Source organism: Carya illinoinensis, chromosome 2, assembly GCF_018687715.1.
Source record: "Carya illinoinensis cultivar Pawnee chromosome 2, C.illinoinensisPawnee_v1, whole genome shotgun sequence".
Taxonomy (NCBI): Eukaryota; Viridiplantae; Streptophyta; class Magnoliopsida; order Fagales; family Juglandaceae; genus Carya; species Carya illinoinensis.
Window position 1 is genome coordinate 1,841,567 of NC_056753.1, and position 18,563 is coordinate 1,860,129.

General features: G+C 35.4%; 3 protein-coding genes and 1 long non-coding RNA gene across 13 annotated transcripts; 2 read left to right on the forward strand and 2 right to left on the reverse strand.

Annotated features, from left to right (window-relative positions):
• The first annotated feature begins 557 nt into the window (after window positions 1-557).
• Window positions 558-2,497, forward strand: LOC122301597 (protein FAR1-RELATED SEQUENCE 5-like). Its single transcript, XM_043113005.1, has 5 exons — window positions 558-638; window positions 707-781; window positions 865-993; window positions 1,083-2,296; window positions 2,425-2,497. The coding sequence occupies exons 1-5, from the start codon at window positions 558-560 to the stop codon at window positions 2,495-2,497; spliced, it is 1,572 nt and encodes a 523-aa protein (XP_042968939.1).
• A 203-nt stretch (window positions 2,498-2,700) lies between these two features.
• Window positions 2,701-3,378, forward strand: LOC122301955. The gene is made up of 3 exons (XR_006240232.1): window positions 2,701-2,738; window positions 2,834-2,994; window positions 3,122-3,378. It is a non-coding gene; the product is annotated as an uncharacterized LOC122301955 (long non-coding RNA).
• A 459-nt stretch (window positions 3,379-3,837) lies between these two features.
• Window positions 3,838-6,992, reverse strand: LOC122296402. Of its 10 annotated transcripts, none has more exons than XR_006238491.1 (4): window positions 5,364-6,992; window positions 4,648-5,236; window positions 4,428-4,570; window positions 3,838-4,334 (listed from the first exon to the last, which is right to left on the reverse strand). XR_006238491.1 is itself a non-coding variant. In XM_043106069.1 (4 exons), exons 1-4 carry the CDS (start codon window positions 6,887-6,889, stop codon window positions 4,071-4,073), a joined length of 873 nt encoding a protein of 290 aa, XP_042962003.1. In that variant the 5' UTR covers window positions 6,890-6,987; the 3' UTR covers window positions 3,838-4,070. The 10 variants fall into 10 exon arrangements, 1 of the variants encoding a protein (XP_042962003.1); XR_006238504.1 differs by having other exon boundaries at window positions 4,648-4,718; window positions 6,449-6,984; XM_043106069.1 differs by having other exon boundaries at window positions 4,648-4,672; window positions 6,449-6,987.
• Window positions 6,993-14,808: 7,816 nt separating this feature from the next.
• LOC122301598 lies at window positions 14,809-15,648 on the reverse strand. Its single transcript, XM_043113006.1, has one exon. The coding sequence runs from the start codon at window positions 15,553-15,555 to the stop codon at window positions 14,809-14,811; it is 747 nt and encodes a 248-aa protein (XP_042968940.1). The 5' UTR covers window positions 15,556-15,648.
• Between the last annotated feature and the right edge of the window lie 2,915 nt (window positions 15,649-18,563).

An 18,563-nucleotide genomic window follows, 5' to 3' on the forward strand; every position in this document is an offset into this window, starting at 1 on the left:
AATTCTGTGGGTAATCATCATTTTTAGGCAAATGATGATTCTTCCACTATTTTTAATTTTTTTTGGTTCAGAATTTGATTGGTCAATAATTCGTTACAGTACAATATAAGTATGAAGAAATAGTTGTTTTAATATTTTTGTCAACTATTCCTAAGTATGAAGAAAAATGATCACTCCCATGTCCAAAAAAATGTACTGGTTAGAGAGATGTTGTATTCCAACCACTATGGTTTTGTTAAATTGGATTGTGATGAGCATTGTTTTACTAGATACTAGACTGGTGATTATATATACTTAGGTATTCCATATAAGATAAAACCAATGCCCATGGTTTCTAAATGTAGCATAGTTCAGATGCTTTTGGCCTAAATCGAGTTGTAATAATCAGTTGGAAAAAAAAAAACTGAAATATTGGTTCTAACTTATTAAAGTCGTTTTCTTTCTTGATGTTATATATCATGTGAGTAATTTAATTTAATTGAGTTGCTTTTTTGACATATTTTTTGTCATTCTTAAAAGTTATGATTTGTTCTAAAATACAAGTAAATATCATGTAGATGGAGAAAGGGAAAGGGAAAGAGCATGCATCTCCTATAACGCCTCTTGCCACTAATCCATCAATTAATCCATCAACTCAGGTATGAGGAGTTTCTCACCTCTTTCAGTTTTTTTACTCATTATAATGACATGGTTGTTGACATCTTAGGTGATACCGAGACCATTTTTTACATATTTGTCAACACCTCCTACCACAAATGCATCTATCAATCCAACAACCCAGGTACTTTAAATATTAATTTGACACTAATGTCTATATTTATGACTACATCTTTACTTAATTTTCATTATTGATCTATATGTTAGGTCATACCAATATCAGTTTATCCAGATTTCTCAAGTTATATGCATGGGGGCCATGCACCAATGCCACATGCTCTGTTACCACCTTTCTTACCTTGTCCTAATGCCAACCCATCGTCATGGACTTGTCAGGTGATTAATATATTTTTCGAACTAGGGTGTGTATTTATAAAAATGTTTATATTGATTTAAATATTGGTTTTTATTGTTATAAACTGTAGGAAAACCTTATGCCAGAATTTCAGTCATCAGCTCCCCCCTCTTTGATTGGTACTCCATCTGCAAGCTCCAGCCGTGTTGAAGAAATTCAAGAGCCCACACCTGACTCGAGGGAGGTTGAAATATTCTCTACATCCTCTGAATCCGAAGATAACAATGAGGCCGAGAGGGAAAATACAGTGCATAATGAGGGGGCCGATATCATTGAGGAGCCGAAAGTGGGGATGGTCTTCAAATCTCAAGACGAGTTAGTGGCATATTATAAAGGTTATGGGAAACAATGCGGTTTTGGGATAATGACTCAAAGGAGTCATAGGTTTGAGGATGGGAGCCTCAGATATATCACGCTTTGTTGTTCTCGTGGTGGGAAGGCACGGAACCGTACGACAAATGTTGCGAGGCCGCGTCCGACGTCAAAGACTGACTGTAAGGCAAAGATAAATGCTACGTTCATGGATGGAGTTTTCAAGTTGTTGAGTGTTCACAATTCCCACAATCACAGCGTAAGTCCACAGAAGTCCAGATTCTTTCGCTGTAATAGAGAAGTGAGCGAGTCTGTTAAGAGAGTATTAGATACAAATGATCAAGCTGGCATTAGACTAAACAAGAGTTTTGCAGCACTTGTGCAAGAAGCGGGTGGGTTTGAGAACTTGCCTTTCAGTGAGAAAGATTGCAGAAATTATATTGATAAGGCACGCCACCTTCGACTTGGGAAAGGTGGCGCTGAAGCCCTTCGTCAGTATTTTGCTAGGATGCAGTACAAAAATGATGGATTCTTTTCAGACATCGACCACGATGATGATGGAAGGTTGAAGAATGTCTTCTGGGCAGATGCACGGAGCAGGGCAGCCTATAAATATTGGGGTGATGTTGTGACATTTGACACCACATACCTGACAAATAGGTATGGAATGCCGTTTGCACCGTTTGTTGGTGTAAACCACCATGGTCAGTCAATCCTTCTGGGGGCAGGATTGATTTCTAACGAGGATACGGAAACATTTGCATGGCTGTTTCAGACTTGGCTAAACTGTATGGATGGGGAAGCGCCAAAGGCCATTATCACAGATCAAGATAGAGCTATGAAGAATGCAATTGCTCTTGTCTTCCCCAATACAAGACACAGATATTGTTTGTGGCATATTCTTAAAAAAGTACCTGAGAAACTTGGTTCCCATCATGCATACAAAACTGGGTTGAAAACTAGTTTGATGAAGTGTGTGTATGACTCTCAAACCATTGTGGAATTTGAAAATAGTTGGAATGTGTTAATTACCACTTACAATTTGCAAGAAAATGCTTGGTTGCATAGTTTATATGATGAGCGTGAGTTCTGGGTACCAGTATTCTTGAAAGAAATCTTTTGGGCTGGGATGAGTACAACACAACGAAGCGAGAGCATGAATGCTTTCTTTGATGGCTACGTACACTCAAGGACAAACTTAAAAGAGTTTGTCGATCAATTTGATAATGCATTGAGAAAGAAGATTGAAAATGAAAATGGGGCGGACTTCCATTCATTCCACGTCACAATTCCCGTCGTCTCGATCTCTCCTCTTGAAAAGATATTTCAGAACATATACACAAATGCTAAATTTAGAGAAGTTCAAAAAGAGATAACCCAGTTTGGTTTTGCAATGAGTGATACTCAAGAAAGTGTAACTTTCTTAACTTGGTCACTCTCTTTAATTTGGCTTATATAGTTACTACTCAACAGATATTTTTTTAACCATTCAGCCTTAATGGTTCACAGGTACATATTGGAGTAGATATTCACCAATTGGAACCGTTGTCTGGGACACAGACATGGTTATAAAGACTACTATATTTGGAGAAAAGTGGGCGGAGATATTTTGTAAAACTGTTGGTTTTTTTTGTGGGTCTGTTTCAGTATTTGGCTATGGCGTGGAAGGGGTGGGTTGGCCTATTTTGTGTGGAATTGGTTATTGAATAGCATTGGTTATTGGTGTTTTATGCTTTGCTTGCCTACTTCCAGTGGATATTTATTTTCTTGCTTACCATGGTGTTTTGTGCTTTGCAGGAGTTGGTCTCATAAATATTCTGCATGTATCAACTTCCCCATGTTTATTTGGTCAACCAAGAAGATTGCTTTGAAAATCCAATTGATGAAGATGCATCGGGCCTTGCTGTTGATGTTTTTGTGTATAGACGTCTACTTGTTTTTGTGTATAGACGTGTTGATGTTTTTGTGTATAGACGTACATAGCTTGGTTGCAGTTTTTGGTCAACATGAATGTATGTAGTAAAGGTTTCTAGGATTGGATGTTAGGTTTGGAGACTGCCATGAGTATACAATTTACATGTATATAATGGTTGATACATACGGGAGATACAATTCTAGCATATGCAGTTTATTACAAGCAGATGCTGAAAACTAGTTACAAATTGATTGGTTACTAAATCTGTAACTCAGGGAAGTCAATGGTCCCATTGCAATGAAATATACATCATTGAATACGTGGAGGAGCCCTGCTTCAGTTGGAAAATGGGGCCGAGTGACCCCAGTTTTATACATTAGCTCAAATAATGATTTCCAATTATCTTCTCTACATCCTCAGTTCTCAACGACATAGAGGTTTGGGTACTTGCCTTGTTCTCAATCACCCACACCATAATCTGAAACATACCTACCATTTTCAACACCTAATAGATGTTTCAACACCTAAAACAACAATACAACAAGATAATTTGACACTGTCTGAAAAACATGCAGCAAGAACTGTCCAGATTAGTCGATTCAAATCACCCGAACACTGCTATATATAAATAATCCACAATACATACAAATCTGGACAGCTAATCTGTAACTCCAGGTAGATAATCCAGTTCCCAGCTACATTCAGAAGGTTACAACATACTAAGGTCACTATGGTGACTACATACACATGGATCTAATATATACATGTGATGAGCTTTTGTCCAACTACATTAATATGTATATCAATCACCCATTATCAGACCAGTATTCACTATGGTCGTACGAAGTACATTACAATTAAAATTAAAATCACACAATAGCTACGAAGAAGTGTGCGTTCATGTCGGATGTCTGCTCGTTGCTTTTGAATATCCAGTCGATCATTGTGGACTTCCAACTCCCTCTTCAAAATCTCTTCCTCTCTTCTTCGAAGCTCTTGCTCATTTCTTAACCTCAGAATTTCGATCTTCATACGTTCTATTTCAATTTCCTCACTGATATCTGCCCATTTGAAGTAGTTGCAATGTGGTAATCCCTGATAAAACCAAAAAATTAAGTATGTAAATCAAAGATATCAAACCACATGCTCTGTAAAAAAATACAAACTTTAGTTTATTTAACTTTCCACCTGTTTATTATACTTTGGACACCCAAAGAATGATCGTCCCGGATTTGTCATCGTAGTTGAAGTTCTAAGTGAAGCGGGTTGGCCACAAGTGCATATTGGGTTGTTCACCAAAGTACGGTTACCAAGAGAAGATGAAGAATTTGCTGTTGACATCCTATCAACTAAAATGAGCAATAATAAAAGAGCTGACTTGATTACTTGGGTCAGTTTATTTTCTTACCATTATAACTAGCTGCAGCTGGGAGCTGATTTGATGGAGAAAAGCATTCATGAGAGATCAACAAAAATTATCTACGTTCATGTAAGTGAGTATATATACAGTTATAAGTTGCAGCTTAATGGGCAGCAAAAATATGAGCAAAAAACATACTGAAAAAATCTCAATGTAGGAAGTGTGACAAATTATCACACTTCTCTGGTCTGGTCTTGTTAAGGTCGGGTAAAATCTGCGGTTTTTTTTTTTTTTTTTCGAAACCCGTTTCCAGCCCCTTTGTCAGTAAACATTACATCCCAGGCCATCTTACATTCCATAGCCATCCATAACATAAACAATAAAAAATAAACATGAATATAATGACTACATATATTATGATCCATAGAAAATAATACAGCCCTTTTAAACAAATTCATGAACTAAAAATAAACATGAATATACCATCCAGCCTTTCTCACAAATCCATTCATCTATCCACTACATTACATCCCATAGGCCATCCATAACATAAACAATAAACAATATAGAATGTGTAGACCATAAGCCTTAAGTCACTCATCATCAACATAAATAAAGCTTGATTGGGGATCAAATTCTGGAAAAAAAGGAAAAAAAGATTATTAAATTATATAAAAATAAACATTATGAAATATAAGCTGTACTGTTTATAACAATGGAAGACAAAAACAACAAAACTAAAAATGGGGTCATGATACTCGAACCTCTATCACAACAGAAACCTGTTATGTTTGATGTGGATTGACCAAAATCAAATCTTGTTATGCTATGAATTCAAATTGATAACCCAAATCTCATAATGATGATTACATTAATTGTATCTTATTAATTTGGTTTTGATACCAATTTAATTAATAAGTACAGAACAGAACATTAAGGTAAAGCAATTAATAGGAGTAATTAATTATTAAGAATTCCTGTAATGCATTTATTTTCTAATCCTAACTTATACCATTCAGATTCTAAAGATATAACTTATACCATTCCTGAAATGAATCATGCTATCATTTTCATTCTTAAAGACAAAATGGAGAAGTGGGTAGCTCGCTGTTCATGGCAGAAATAAGTACCCTAGGATATTTACTTAAACCCAATCCAATGCATCTGTCCTCCAAAAGAAGTATGAGTTGTAGAGTATGAAGTAAGCAGCAAGAACCCTTCAATTCAAGAAATCATTCACCCAAATCTTTGTGCAATTACATCCTATAAGAAAAAAAACCCCCCACATCCATTTAGGTCTCTAAATTTAATACTGCAAATTGGCCTTAAATTATTCCCTCTGCCAGGAATATTCCAGCCATTAACCAAAAGAATGTATAAAACAAAGCAATGGGGAAAAATTCAGCAACCCTCCAAAAAGGACGATACTTTCCAAAAACACTTCACATTAATCTTAACCAATAATGGCGAAAATTCAGCAACCATCCAAAAAGAAAAAACCCAACATCCTTTTTAACCAATTCTTATACTAATAATAATATCTCAGGGCATAATAGAAAGGCTGAAGAGGAAAATCGATAAAACTTGAGCTCCTCAGTTACAGATTTTCCATTTTTAGGAAACATTATCAAAGAAAACTAGAAAATGATTAAGATTTTCTTATCACCAGCGCAATTACAGCCCAACAAATCCGAATATAAAAATACACACAACAGAAGGTTATTTGCTAGCAAATGATATTATTAATTTCTGTGTAGGTCTGTATTGGGGTTATGAATCATGATGCACAGGTATGGCCTTGTGAATAAATTATGAGTTGATCTGAAGGGTTTTATGAAAAGGAACATACCTCCGTCTTGGAGAGTCGAGACCCACGCCGAAGTTGATCTTGGAGCTGTGGCCGAAGAGAGATAGTGAGAGTGAGAGAGAGAGAGACCCACGCCACCGTCTGTGAGAGAGAGAGAGAGAGAGAGCGAGAGAAATAGAGACCCACGGTGGTGAGAGAGAGGTCGAGAGAGTGAGAGAGAGAGGGGCTAGGTTGAAGACGGAGGGATTTGGGAGAATGGTGCGGAATGGATGAAGAAGAAGAAAAATCTAAACAAAATATATGAAAGGGAAGGGGAAGGGGAAGGGGAAGGAGAAGGGAGGAGAACGAGAAGGAGAAAGGGAAGGGTTCGGGAGGGGGAGAGGAAGGGGAAGGGAGGAGAGAAAGGGTAGGGTTCGGGAGGGGGAGAGGAAGGGGAAGGGAGGAGAGAAGGGGAACGCATATCTGCTTCTTTATTAAACGCATAGTTTTGATTTAATGAATTCAAAATTTTCGCTTACCGCTTATTTAAAAAGTCAAGACTGACTTTTGACTTGCCACGTCAGATTGGTGCGCGATGGTTGCGCGGGGATGGTTACTCACAGCATTTTTCAATTTAAATAGCTAGTACCCAATCGGGTTAATTAGGTACTGTTTTGACCATAAAAATTTTTAATTTTAAATATAAAATTTTCATCTTATTATTATAAATTTTTTAAATTTTTATATAAAATATAATAAATAATTTAATTTTTTTTAAATTTTAAAATAATAATAATAATATAATATAATATTTTAATATTTAATTTTAAAATTCAAAATTCTTATTTTAAAAATCTCAATAACGAAATAGAACCTTAATTAATATATATTGTAGAGAACTTAAAAAACATGCACGTACGAACGTGTGTAATAATATTCCCAGTCCCATGAAAAATTATGTGCTGTCAGAAATAAATGCAAATCTCTGCATACATAAGTTGGGTGAAGGGAATATATACGACCGGCCGTGGCCTGCGAGAGATACGTACAATATCAACGATCATGTGTCTGCTTCAATAAAAATGCATGTAGCTAGCTAGCTAGCACCCACTATTGGGTGCATGTGGAATGGTTTCCAATACAGTTTCAAACTAATTAAAATAGCCCTAATGCATTTCTTGAGTAGTTTAAAAATTTAACCAATATTAGTCTTTGATCCGGTATGGTCTTTATACAGTACTTGGGGTATTTGGGGCTTAGTTTAACGACGATACAAGAAATCATGACTTAAAAAAAATTAATTAAGGCCATAATTAATGCATATCGCCATGCATGGGACAGACAAAATACATGAATTATGAAAAATATTCTTAATGTATTCATGTATATATAAAAAAAAAAAATATGCTGCAAACGAGAAGTACTGGAAAAGGAAACCCAGTTGATACATATATACGACGCTGCCGATCTTCATGATGATGCATCATGTTACTGCGCGCCTTGCTGCCTCATGAATGGTGTCGGAGCAAGTTTGGTTGCATGCAGTATTTTTGGTTGCTGCTAATTAAGAGTTGCAATATTACTGCTTTTGTATTAATGGTAATTAATGTCTATATATTCAATGTTGGCAACTGATTAATTCGGTTTTTCTGTAGATGTAGATATTATGCTGCTATATATTGTTACTGCTGAATGTGTTCTCTATGCCCATGATCTAATCGATCAATCTTAATTACTGATCAAATACAAAATTACGTTTACCGAACTGATCTACTTTGTCTTGCTTGTCATATAGTTACAAATGTGTTATAGATATGTAATATTAAATCTATGTAATGTTGGTTTTAATCTTCCCATATTGGGGCTTTTGGTTAAAAAATTTTATTACTTATCCGAGAGAGAGATCAGAGAAGTCATATTTCCTTTGTTATTGTTTTGTCATCACCCAGCTTTAATGGAATCGTCCAACTTGTAAGGACCCCGATCACATGCTTTGCTTTTGAAGCCTCACAAGCCACATGCTTGGTTGGGAATCTCACACATGCTCCATCGATATTTTAACCGGCCGCTCTTAATTAAACCCCCCCTACATGATATATACCAATAGGCAATATATATATACATGAACAATATCAGAAGTACTGGTACTAATTCGAAGCCTCTGGTCTCTGTGTTCGCTTCGTTCGACATCTCTCTTCATCATGCCATTGTCTAAGTTCAATGGTGCTTGTGCTACTTTCCTGCTTGTTTTGATACTTTGCCATGAAATTCTGTGCGTTGAGGGAAGGCATTCGAAGTCTGAGGAGTACTACTGCAAGAAGTGCTCCATGCACGACGAGAACAGTACTTCGACTGCAGCAAAGGATATTAATGATGATCGTCATGATGATCAATTAGAGCAGACAAGTAAGGTTGAATATGTTGATGACTTTCGACCAACAGAACCCGGTCACAGTCCCGGAGTCGGTCACTCCATCCACAACTGAGTTCAAGTTTGAGTTTGTTGTACCCTGCATGCATGATGCATGCTAATTTGTAATCTGTGCTAATTTATTCTGTACGTGTTCTGTAATATATTCATGGTTGTTCTCTCTTTAATTTCATTATCAGCAGCTACAATTGGAAATGGTGTAAACTAACCAACAATCAGAGACAGTACTTAGCTTAAGAGAGAGACGAAGAGCTGATAGACGACAAGTGATTTGATGGTGTGTTGTTACACATGATGAGTAGTACTAGAAGCCCAAAAGTCTGCGAAAAAAATCAAAAGAACAGCATGCGTTCTTTCTTTTAAGGCCATGCTTTTGGTATAGATTCTATTGAAAAGAAGCTTAAAAATAGATCGAGCTCACCTTTTGCGAAGATATAAACACCGTCGACCCAACATTACCATGTTCAGTGTTCGGAGAATTCGGACCAAAGATCAAAAGATAAAAAAGAATGTTGAACGATGGGACTATAAATTTTAAAACTAAACTATTACTGATATTATTCGAACAGATTCGTGATTAATATTAAAGGTCGTGCGCGCGCGTGTGTACGTATTTGGCTTAAGTTGCTATTATTTTTCGCATTTTCCATTCATGCTTGCCTCTATATTCAATTTATAATTATCTGGCTTTCTCTAATAAATTAAAGCCATCTACACGCGCGCGCGCACACATATATACATATATGAGCCTTTTTCCTTCATCTCAAAGATTATTACCATATATCATGATAAAGGTCGATCGTCATTTGGCATATAGTTTGATGTTTAATTACGAAATAACTTGCTTTTAGAGTATTCACGGAGAATATCGGTATTATGAGTTGCGCTTATATTCCAACAATCTAATTGAAACCTACAACTACGTACGTATATATATTGCTTTTGTGTTCATAATTAAAGCACATGTACGTAGTCGACTACGATGATGATCACCGGCATGCATATATGCCGGTGATCATGGTACGTACGCAGGGAACATATATACATATATACGTACCCAACTTTCTTGAAAACTATATTAATTTACGTGAGAAGGAACATGCATATATGCTAGCTTGCATGTTGATTCAAGTTGCATGCATGTTGTAATCATGCCTAGGAATTCAGAACCTGAAATGTGGTCGACACGAGTACTCGTTCGGTCCCACGTTCTCGTTAAGTTAGTTTAAGCTAGCTGAAGGCGAACATATGATCGGTACTACATACCTACTCATTAACTCAACCCCCCACTTAATTTGATTCTTTTTTATTCCTATATATATATATAGTACTTTTCAACGAACGACAAAGATTCTTCGAGTTAAAAAAGAAACCGGCAAAATTAATTTACGACAATTATTACATACACATACACTCCCTAAATATTTATTATTGAATTAAGGCTGGGTAGTGCTACTATGTCATTCAGGTTTGTCTACTCGGTATCTTCATAGTGTAGATTGCATTATTTTTTTAATTTTTTCTTTTAAATATTTTTTAAACATATTTAAACATTTTTTAAAAAATAAAAAAATACAAATACATTAATAGTCATTTATTTAATTAACCATTAAATAAAGAAATTTTAAAAAATAAAATAAAATACATATACGATATTCAAAATAAGAAAACATATTTAGATGGCATAACATCATTTTAATCAAGGCTGACAAGCTGCCATCCCAAAAGTTCTGATTCAATGGGATTTTTAAGTTACGTTTAAGTAGTAATCACGTAATATTAAATATTTTATGAATAATAATAAAAATAATAATAAATAATAATAAAATATTCTCATAACATCGGCCTACAATATAAACGGAGCCTTAAAATACTTTTTATTTTTTATATTTTTTTTATCTTATTTTCTTTTGTACTGACGCGCAGACAAAGCCTCGCGGGATGGTTCAAATTATGTGAATATATACGCAAGTTGAAAGAATCTGCTTTGTACGGTGTCTGATTCTGTTTAAACCTGACCTTATTTGTTTTATTAACTATTTAATTATATCTCATTTTAACTTATCTTATTATTATAATTTTTTATATCTTTATATAAAATAAAATAAATAATTTAATTTTTTTAAATTTAAAAATAAAAATAATATTAAAAAATATATTTTAATAATATTTTATTTAAATTTTAACTTTAATCTGATCAACTCATCTTAACGTATGATCTCCTCTCGTAAAAATAAAGGCATAGTATAATTAGTTTATAAGAAGTGAGGCTTTGAGTCATCAGTGTTGTTGTGACAATCAGTAATATTTACACAAAAAATACTGTATCTTTAATGCTGACTTTCAAATACCATTTAAAGTAAAATAAAAAGTCCGTATGTGGTGGAAACTAGTTTTGGTACGTAGTTATAAACAACACCAATACCACTGCAAAGTCATATATAGCAATATATTTATGTATATATATGATGGGTAGTGCATATATAATTATAATGTTCTGAGATCTTTATATTCTGTGCATTTTCCTGTTTTAATTTTCGGTCATGTATAGTGCCTCCCTCCACCCACAAAGGTGGCGAACATTACTTTTAATTAGCATCTTCCAATTATAATCCTGCAAATCTACTGGAATAGCGTTGTCCCTGCTAAATATAAATCAAATCGACCTAGGCCGGCCTATTAAAATTTCTAGCCTATCCATCTCTCCCCTTATTCTTTTTCATTTCAAAAACAGGCGCCGATAAGGATTCCTCTTCGGCTGATAGGTGCTATAATTGGTATTCCTGTGATTGTGTGCAGTTCCATAGGTCTTTCATTTTTTTGGTTTATATTCCAAATTGGGTTCATCCCAATAGTAATCGGATGAACTGGGATTATAGATTATGATTGAACTAAATATGTGATGTTGAAGCCTGTTTTGTAAGGATAGGCGGCAGATGAAGATCAATGAGTTATCTCCAGCCTATAGTAACTAACTGTTTGAGTCTTGATCAGTGTGATTTGGAGCTCATGATAGTGGTCCGAAATTGAAGTATGATGTCTGTAGACTCTGTACATATATCCATTATATTAAATAGAAGTTAAATATAGTAAATATAAATAGAAAACAAGTTACACAGATTTACGAATTCGACACTAAAATCAATTGCTCACGTTTGGGGTGCAAATTCATTATAAATAAAAATATTTTACAATCTTAATCTTGCCGTTCTGCTTGGTAAGTGAGATGAAAATTTTAAATTTAAGATAAAATATTAAATATTTTAATATTTTATTATTATTTTAAAATTTAAAAAAATTAAAAAAAATTAAATTATTTATTATATTTTATATAAAAATTTAAAAAAATTATAATGATGAGATAAAATTAAAATTTTATTTATCCAACATAAATAAAATAAATAAAGTTAAAGCTTCCTACCTAAAGGTTGAAGAATCTCTCTCTCTCTTCGCCTCACAGTCTGTAGGAAAATGCTCGTGTCAATAATTACTTTATATCACTTCATTGTCCCATTTGCGTGACGCCTGATTCTGTTTCCTCGTTTTTGCATCAGTACTTCCTCTTTTTTTGTCTTATAAATTTTTCCTTCTTCAATTTTTATCTTCTCATTTCTTTTTCTCTCCCTTCTTTTGTGATGCCTCTCATCCTAAAGTTGGACTGGAATGTCATATGGGCCTAGGGTAGTCTTACCCCCCTTCTCGTGTAGTGTCAACATATAAGAGGCTGTTCGTTATTGATTCCTGACTGAATCGGGCATAATTCTGTCGCCTTTTACAACATGACGAGCTAGCAACATGATCTAGCCCGAGGGCAACGAAGCTAGGGAGACACTTGTTTGAGGACAAAAGGTGGACCCCACCTGAGATTTTTCATGATGACCTAGCTGGCCTATCAGCATCCCCAAGCACATGGACCCTAGGACTCTTAATATGAAATTTACAGGCCCATCTGACGGTCCCACGATTTAGTTCATGTCATCTCGACAGGTACAAGATGAGCTCTTGGGCTGCAAGGTTCGGATCGGCAGTTTTTACTATTGAAAGTTGATCTTTGAAATTTTATAAAGGTAAGTTTCACGTATATTTATTTTTTAAAAAATAGATAAATTTAAGAAGTATATAAATAATAAATTATTTTTTAATAATAAATTTTATTTTTTTAAATTAAATTTATTATACTTACATACTTTAAAATGGTATATAACTTATTCTTTACTATTATATACACTACATCCGCATTTCTTTTTTGCCTCATATCTCTTAAATGTGTCGCATTCCATTACACTCTCGTTGTTGCGTGAGGGTCCTGTTCGTTACAAGCACTAGATATAGATTCAATAAAATTTAACTAAAGTTTAATTAGAAAATTTATTTTTACAAATTTAATTAGTCATTTTTCAATAACACCAAATAATAGATCACTCAACAAATCTATCACTATTTTATTAAAATATTGATTTTAAAATATTCATTTATTTTAATTCTAATTCTAATTTAAATATTTATTTGTTATTAAAAAGTTACACATTAGTTTTGTAATGTTCATATATATTATTTCAAAGAATAAAATTTTCTAACGGTTTTTTTTTTTAATTTATAATGATCATATTTTTTCAACTGATATATTTTTTCAATAGTCATATTTTTCCAAGTATAGTATAGATGCGAATTATAAAGATATATGTTGTACTTGAAGGTTTTAGTGATGTTAATTGGAATACATTGTCAGGTGATTTTCTTTCAACTACTGGTTATATTTTTACATTGGGTGGTGGTGCTGTATGTTAGAAGTCTAAAAAATAAATGATTATTGCTAACTCAACCATGACTGCTAAGTTTATAGCTTTAGCTTTAGTAAGTGAGAAAACAAACTAGTTGAGAGATTTATTATATGAGATTCCCTTACAGGAAAAACCCGTTCCACCAATTTTAATTCATTACAATAGTACTGCTACTATTGGTAGAGTATAAAAACGTTCTTATAACGGTAAATCAAGATCTATAAAAAGAAAACACAATATTGTGAGATCTTATTTGATTGATGGTGTTATTAACGTGGATTATGTTAAGTCTTATGATAATCTTGCAGATCCACTAACCAAAGCCTTAATAAGAGAAAGGGTCTGGAATACATCGAAGGGAATGTGATTAAAACCCATAAATTCATGAGCCATATATGATGATACCCAACCTGGAACCAGAGATCCTAAGAATTGGGCACAATGCGAAAAACGAATCATATGATGGTCACAATAAATTCACTATTTATTTTATTTCTCATTCCTATGTAGAAGCCCTCCTTGTTGTTTCCTTAACGTTTTTGGTGTTCTGCTGTTTTCCCTAGCCAGAGCCTCGGGTTCCCAGGATGACTGGTGCAAGAGTGAGAGGAGTTCCATTACTGCTTCCGTAAGGAAGGCTGGGAAAACCGTTCTTATGCATCATAAACAGGGAAATGGTAATTTCTCTATCTCTAGTGAGGTAAATAGTCTCTTAAAGTCTAATGGGGATGGCAAAACATCAGTGCAGTCTTCTGTTGGAAGATACCCAGATGGTCGGGGTATGGTCCCAAGACTGGGAATGTCCACTCGACATGTGGAATCAATGCTTGAAAATCATAAACAAAATAATCAAAAGGAAAGAGCATTTCCATCCTCTTTATTGTCAAAATCTAAAGCAGTTGAGAATACTGATACAATAGAAGCATCCCAACAAAGTAACCTTACAGTCAAAACTGGCAAAGAGAAGGGAAGAAGGCAGAGAAAGGGTGCTGGTTCCAAATTAACAGGGTTGTTTGAAGTTTCTACTGGTCAAAGTGGACATTCTACACCTTCATCTCTCTTGTCCTCATTCACATCTGTAATAGCTAAACCTACACGACCACTATCTTCTTATTGTTGAAAATAGCCACCTAAGTGTGAATGCAGAGGTTAAACGGCTGTTATGCACATGCACTGTCCACCATCCTATAGCACCATCCACCGTCCTATGTGTTTCAACACATAGCTGCTGCAACTAGGCCTGCACAACAATCCGACCCGTCCAGATTTTGGTCCGACCCGACCCGATCCGCAGGAAAAGCCTCACGGATGCAGATCGACCCGACCAAAAAAATAAGGATCGGGTCGAACCCGTTCTTTACTTTGCTTTCCATACGTTCATCGGCTAGGTACTCGAGTACAGCGGCGAGGTAAACAGGAGCACTGGTGCCCACACGCTGAGAGTAACGGCCTTTCTTCAAGTACCGGCCGATTCGTCCAACGGGGAACTGCAGACCAGCTTTAACGGACCGGGACACCGGTTTCTTCTTGGGACCGCCTCCCTTCCTCCCTGCAGCACCTCTCTTCACCTTTCCCCCCATTTCCATGACCCAAAAAAATTTGATGCAAGAAGAATTTTCTCGAGAAACGACCAGAAGAAGAAATTGGACTGAAAATGGATATCGTGTGAGCCTTGGAGTCACAATCTTATCGAGCATATGCTCTCTCTCCATGATATTGATTCCTCGACCAGTAGTAGTGCTCCCAGCACCAACGCCATCGTCCTGGGAGTCCCCACGTCTGACATCGTCATCCTCGTTTCTTGGGGACGAGTCTATCACCAGCTCATGAAGTTTATTGGCATCGGAAGCAGCTTCGTAGGGGGAGGAGGAAGAGTAATAAGAGAAAGGGAGCTTACCTCTCACCATTTGCTCATGAGCTTCGTCACAGGAAAACCCTTCTCCGTGTGTTCCCAAATCCATGTCTTGCACTTCAATTTGAGCTTCTCTTACTGGATCTGACGAATTTAGGTAGTTTGCATAAGAAAAAAGGAGACTATAAGAATGGTGGGTTTTGAAGGGAAGAGGGATCGGGGGCGGGGAGGGGGCTAGACGTTACAGCAAGCAACACGGCCGAGTTGTGCGGGTTCGACCCAACGGGGTTCGACATGTACCTAACTCGATTTTAGCAGGTTCGACCCAACCGGGTTGTGCGGGTTAAGCGGCCCAACGGGTATTTTGCACAGGCCTAGCTGCAACTGGAGGTTAGCCATTAATTACAGCTAATATTTAGTAAAGCTTCTCCTATAAAAGGAGAGCTCATATGTGTAAACTATGTGGACAAAAATCAGAGAGATAGAGGACGTGAGAGAGAAATTGCTGAGTGTTTGTAATCTCATACAAACTTAGTGAATTTTGGCTCCAGTGGATGTAGGCAAATTACTGAACCACTTAAATATTGTCTTGTATGATTTTGGACATGCCAGAGGTGCAACAATTTTCAAACTCATGACTCAACTGAGTTTTTAAACGATTTATCTCCCCCTTGCTTTTATATCCAATTAACATATCATCTACATATAAAAGCAAATAAATGAAAGATCCGAGAGAAGCACGAAGAATATTGGGGATGGAAATCAGCAGAGATAAGGTAAAATGTATAATTCACCTTACTCAAAAGCAGCATCTGAAGAGAATACTGCAACGCTTCAACATGGACTCCAAGACCGAAGCCGATGAGTATTCCAATAGCCCCATATTTCAAGTTTAGTACATTGCAGTCTCTTAAAGATGATGAAGAGCGGGACTACATAAGAAATGTCCCATATGCAAGTATTGTTAGAAGTTTAATGTATGTCATGGTGTGTACACGACCTGATATCTCCCAAACCGTTAGCTTAGTTAGTCGCTATATGCATAATTCTGGAAAAGCTCATTGATATGCAGCTAAATGGATTCTATGGAATAATTTAGGGACCGTAGATCTTGGTTTGAAGTTAGAGAAGAGTGAAGATAGTCTAGTAACTAGATATGTTGACTCAGACTATGCAGGTGATTTTGACAAATGTCAATCGACAACTAGATATGTGTTCACTATGGCTGGAAGACCAGTTAGTTGGCGCTCAAACTTGCAGTCTACAATTGCACTATCATTCATGGAGGCTGAATACATAGCTGTAACAGAATCCATGAAAGAAGCCATTTGGTTATAGGAACTGGTAACAAACTTGAGCTTTAAGTAGAAAGAGGTTACCGCTTACTGTGATAGTCAAAGTGCAATTCATTTGGCCAAAAATCAAGTATATCACTATCAAACAAAATATATAGATGTCTGATTTTACTTTGTACATGAAATATTAGAAGAATAGGACATCAAACTTCACAAGATTAGCACTGAAGATAATCCAGCAGATATGTTAATAAAAGTTGTCACAGTGATCAAGTTCCAATACTGTTGGACTTGATCAATATTATACACTACTAAGCACCCTTGGGTGCATTGGAGTCTTAGAACGCATTTGATAGCGAAAGTCTCTCATTTCAAAGAAAGATGTGCATTCATTTGAAGAACGAATTAGTTTGTAAGCAATCTCGTATGGCACATTTGAGTGGGGGGGTGATTGTTGAAAATAGCCACTTAAGTGTGAATGTAGAGATTAAACGGTTGCTATGCACATGCACTGTCCACCGTCCTATAGCATCGTCCACCGTCCTATGTGTTGAAATTTCAACACATAGCTGCTGCAGCTGGAGGTTAGCCATTAATTACGGCTAATATTCAGTAGAGCTTTTCCTATAAAAGGAGAGCTATATGTGTAAACTGTGTGGACAAAAATCAGAGAGATAGAGGACGTGAGAGAGAAATTGCTGAGTATTTGTAATCTCATACAAATTTAGTGAATTTTGACTCCAATGGACGTAGGCAAATTGCTAAACCACTTAAATATTGTCTTGTATGATTTTGGACAGGTCAGAGGTGTAACACTTATATGGAACAAAATCTTAAGGCTACGTATCCATTTACTCAAGAAGCACATCGACTCAATGAGAAGGATCACCTTTTTGGATTGGCTACAGAAATGAACATATTGGAGGTTTCTGAAATGCATTGCAGTAGCTGCTTGTTCTTTCCTACTCTAGAGCAGCCTACAACATCAAGAAAAACAACTAATCCTATGTTGTTGCCTTCTGCTACTTTCCCTTGTCCTGACGGGCATTCCCCTAATGTGTTATGCTCTTCCCCTTTTCTGGATTCAACTTTTGCAGTTGCTCCACATGCTCGAGCTCCTAGGTCCAAGCTTTTCAACCTGAAAATTGAAGAAAAGGCTAGATTGAGGGATGAATATACATATGATATGGGGTGACCATTTTTCTGGACTTTATTTAGTGTCAAAGGATGTCACTTCCTTGGTCTCCATTGCTACAAGTGATTACTCTAAAAGCTTCTTTGTAAGGGGTCCACAAACCCAGTGGCAGAGCCACATTGGGGCAGGAAGGGGCCATGGCCCCCCTACAAATTTAAAAATATATATATATATATATATGTTAATTTTTTTAATTTAATAAAATAATATTAATTTATTATATATTGACCCATTCTCTAAAAATTATTTTAGCCCATCCATAAAATTTAATCTGATATAAAAATAAAATAAATAAAATACATCTCATATAAAATAAAATACATCATTTTTATTATAAATAAATAAAAAATCTAACTATAACTATTAGTATTTCTAACCTATTTCCATTGTCTATATTGAAAGAGAAATAGTTAAGAATTTTGATTTAGATTCAATACTTGATTATTTTGTTTATTTAAAAGAACATAAGTTATAATTTTAGACACTATTTTTTTGTTTAAGATATTTGTATGAATGTCTTTCTATTATTTCAATGATATATTATTCTTGACATCAAATATTTTTTTAATACATAAGTTGTATTAAACGTATTTTATTTTTATTATAATCTTCCTATCAGATTATTAT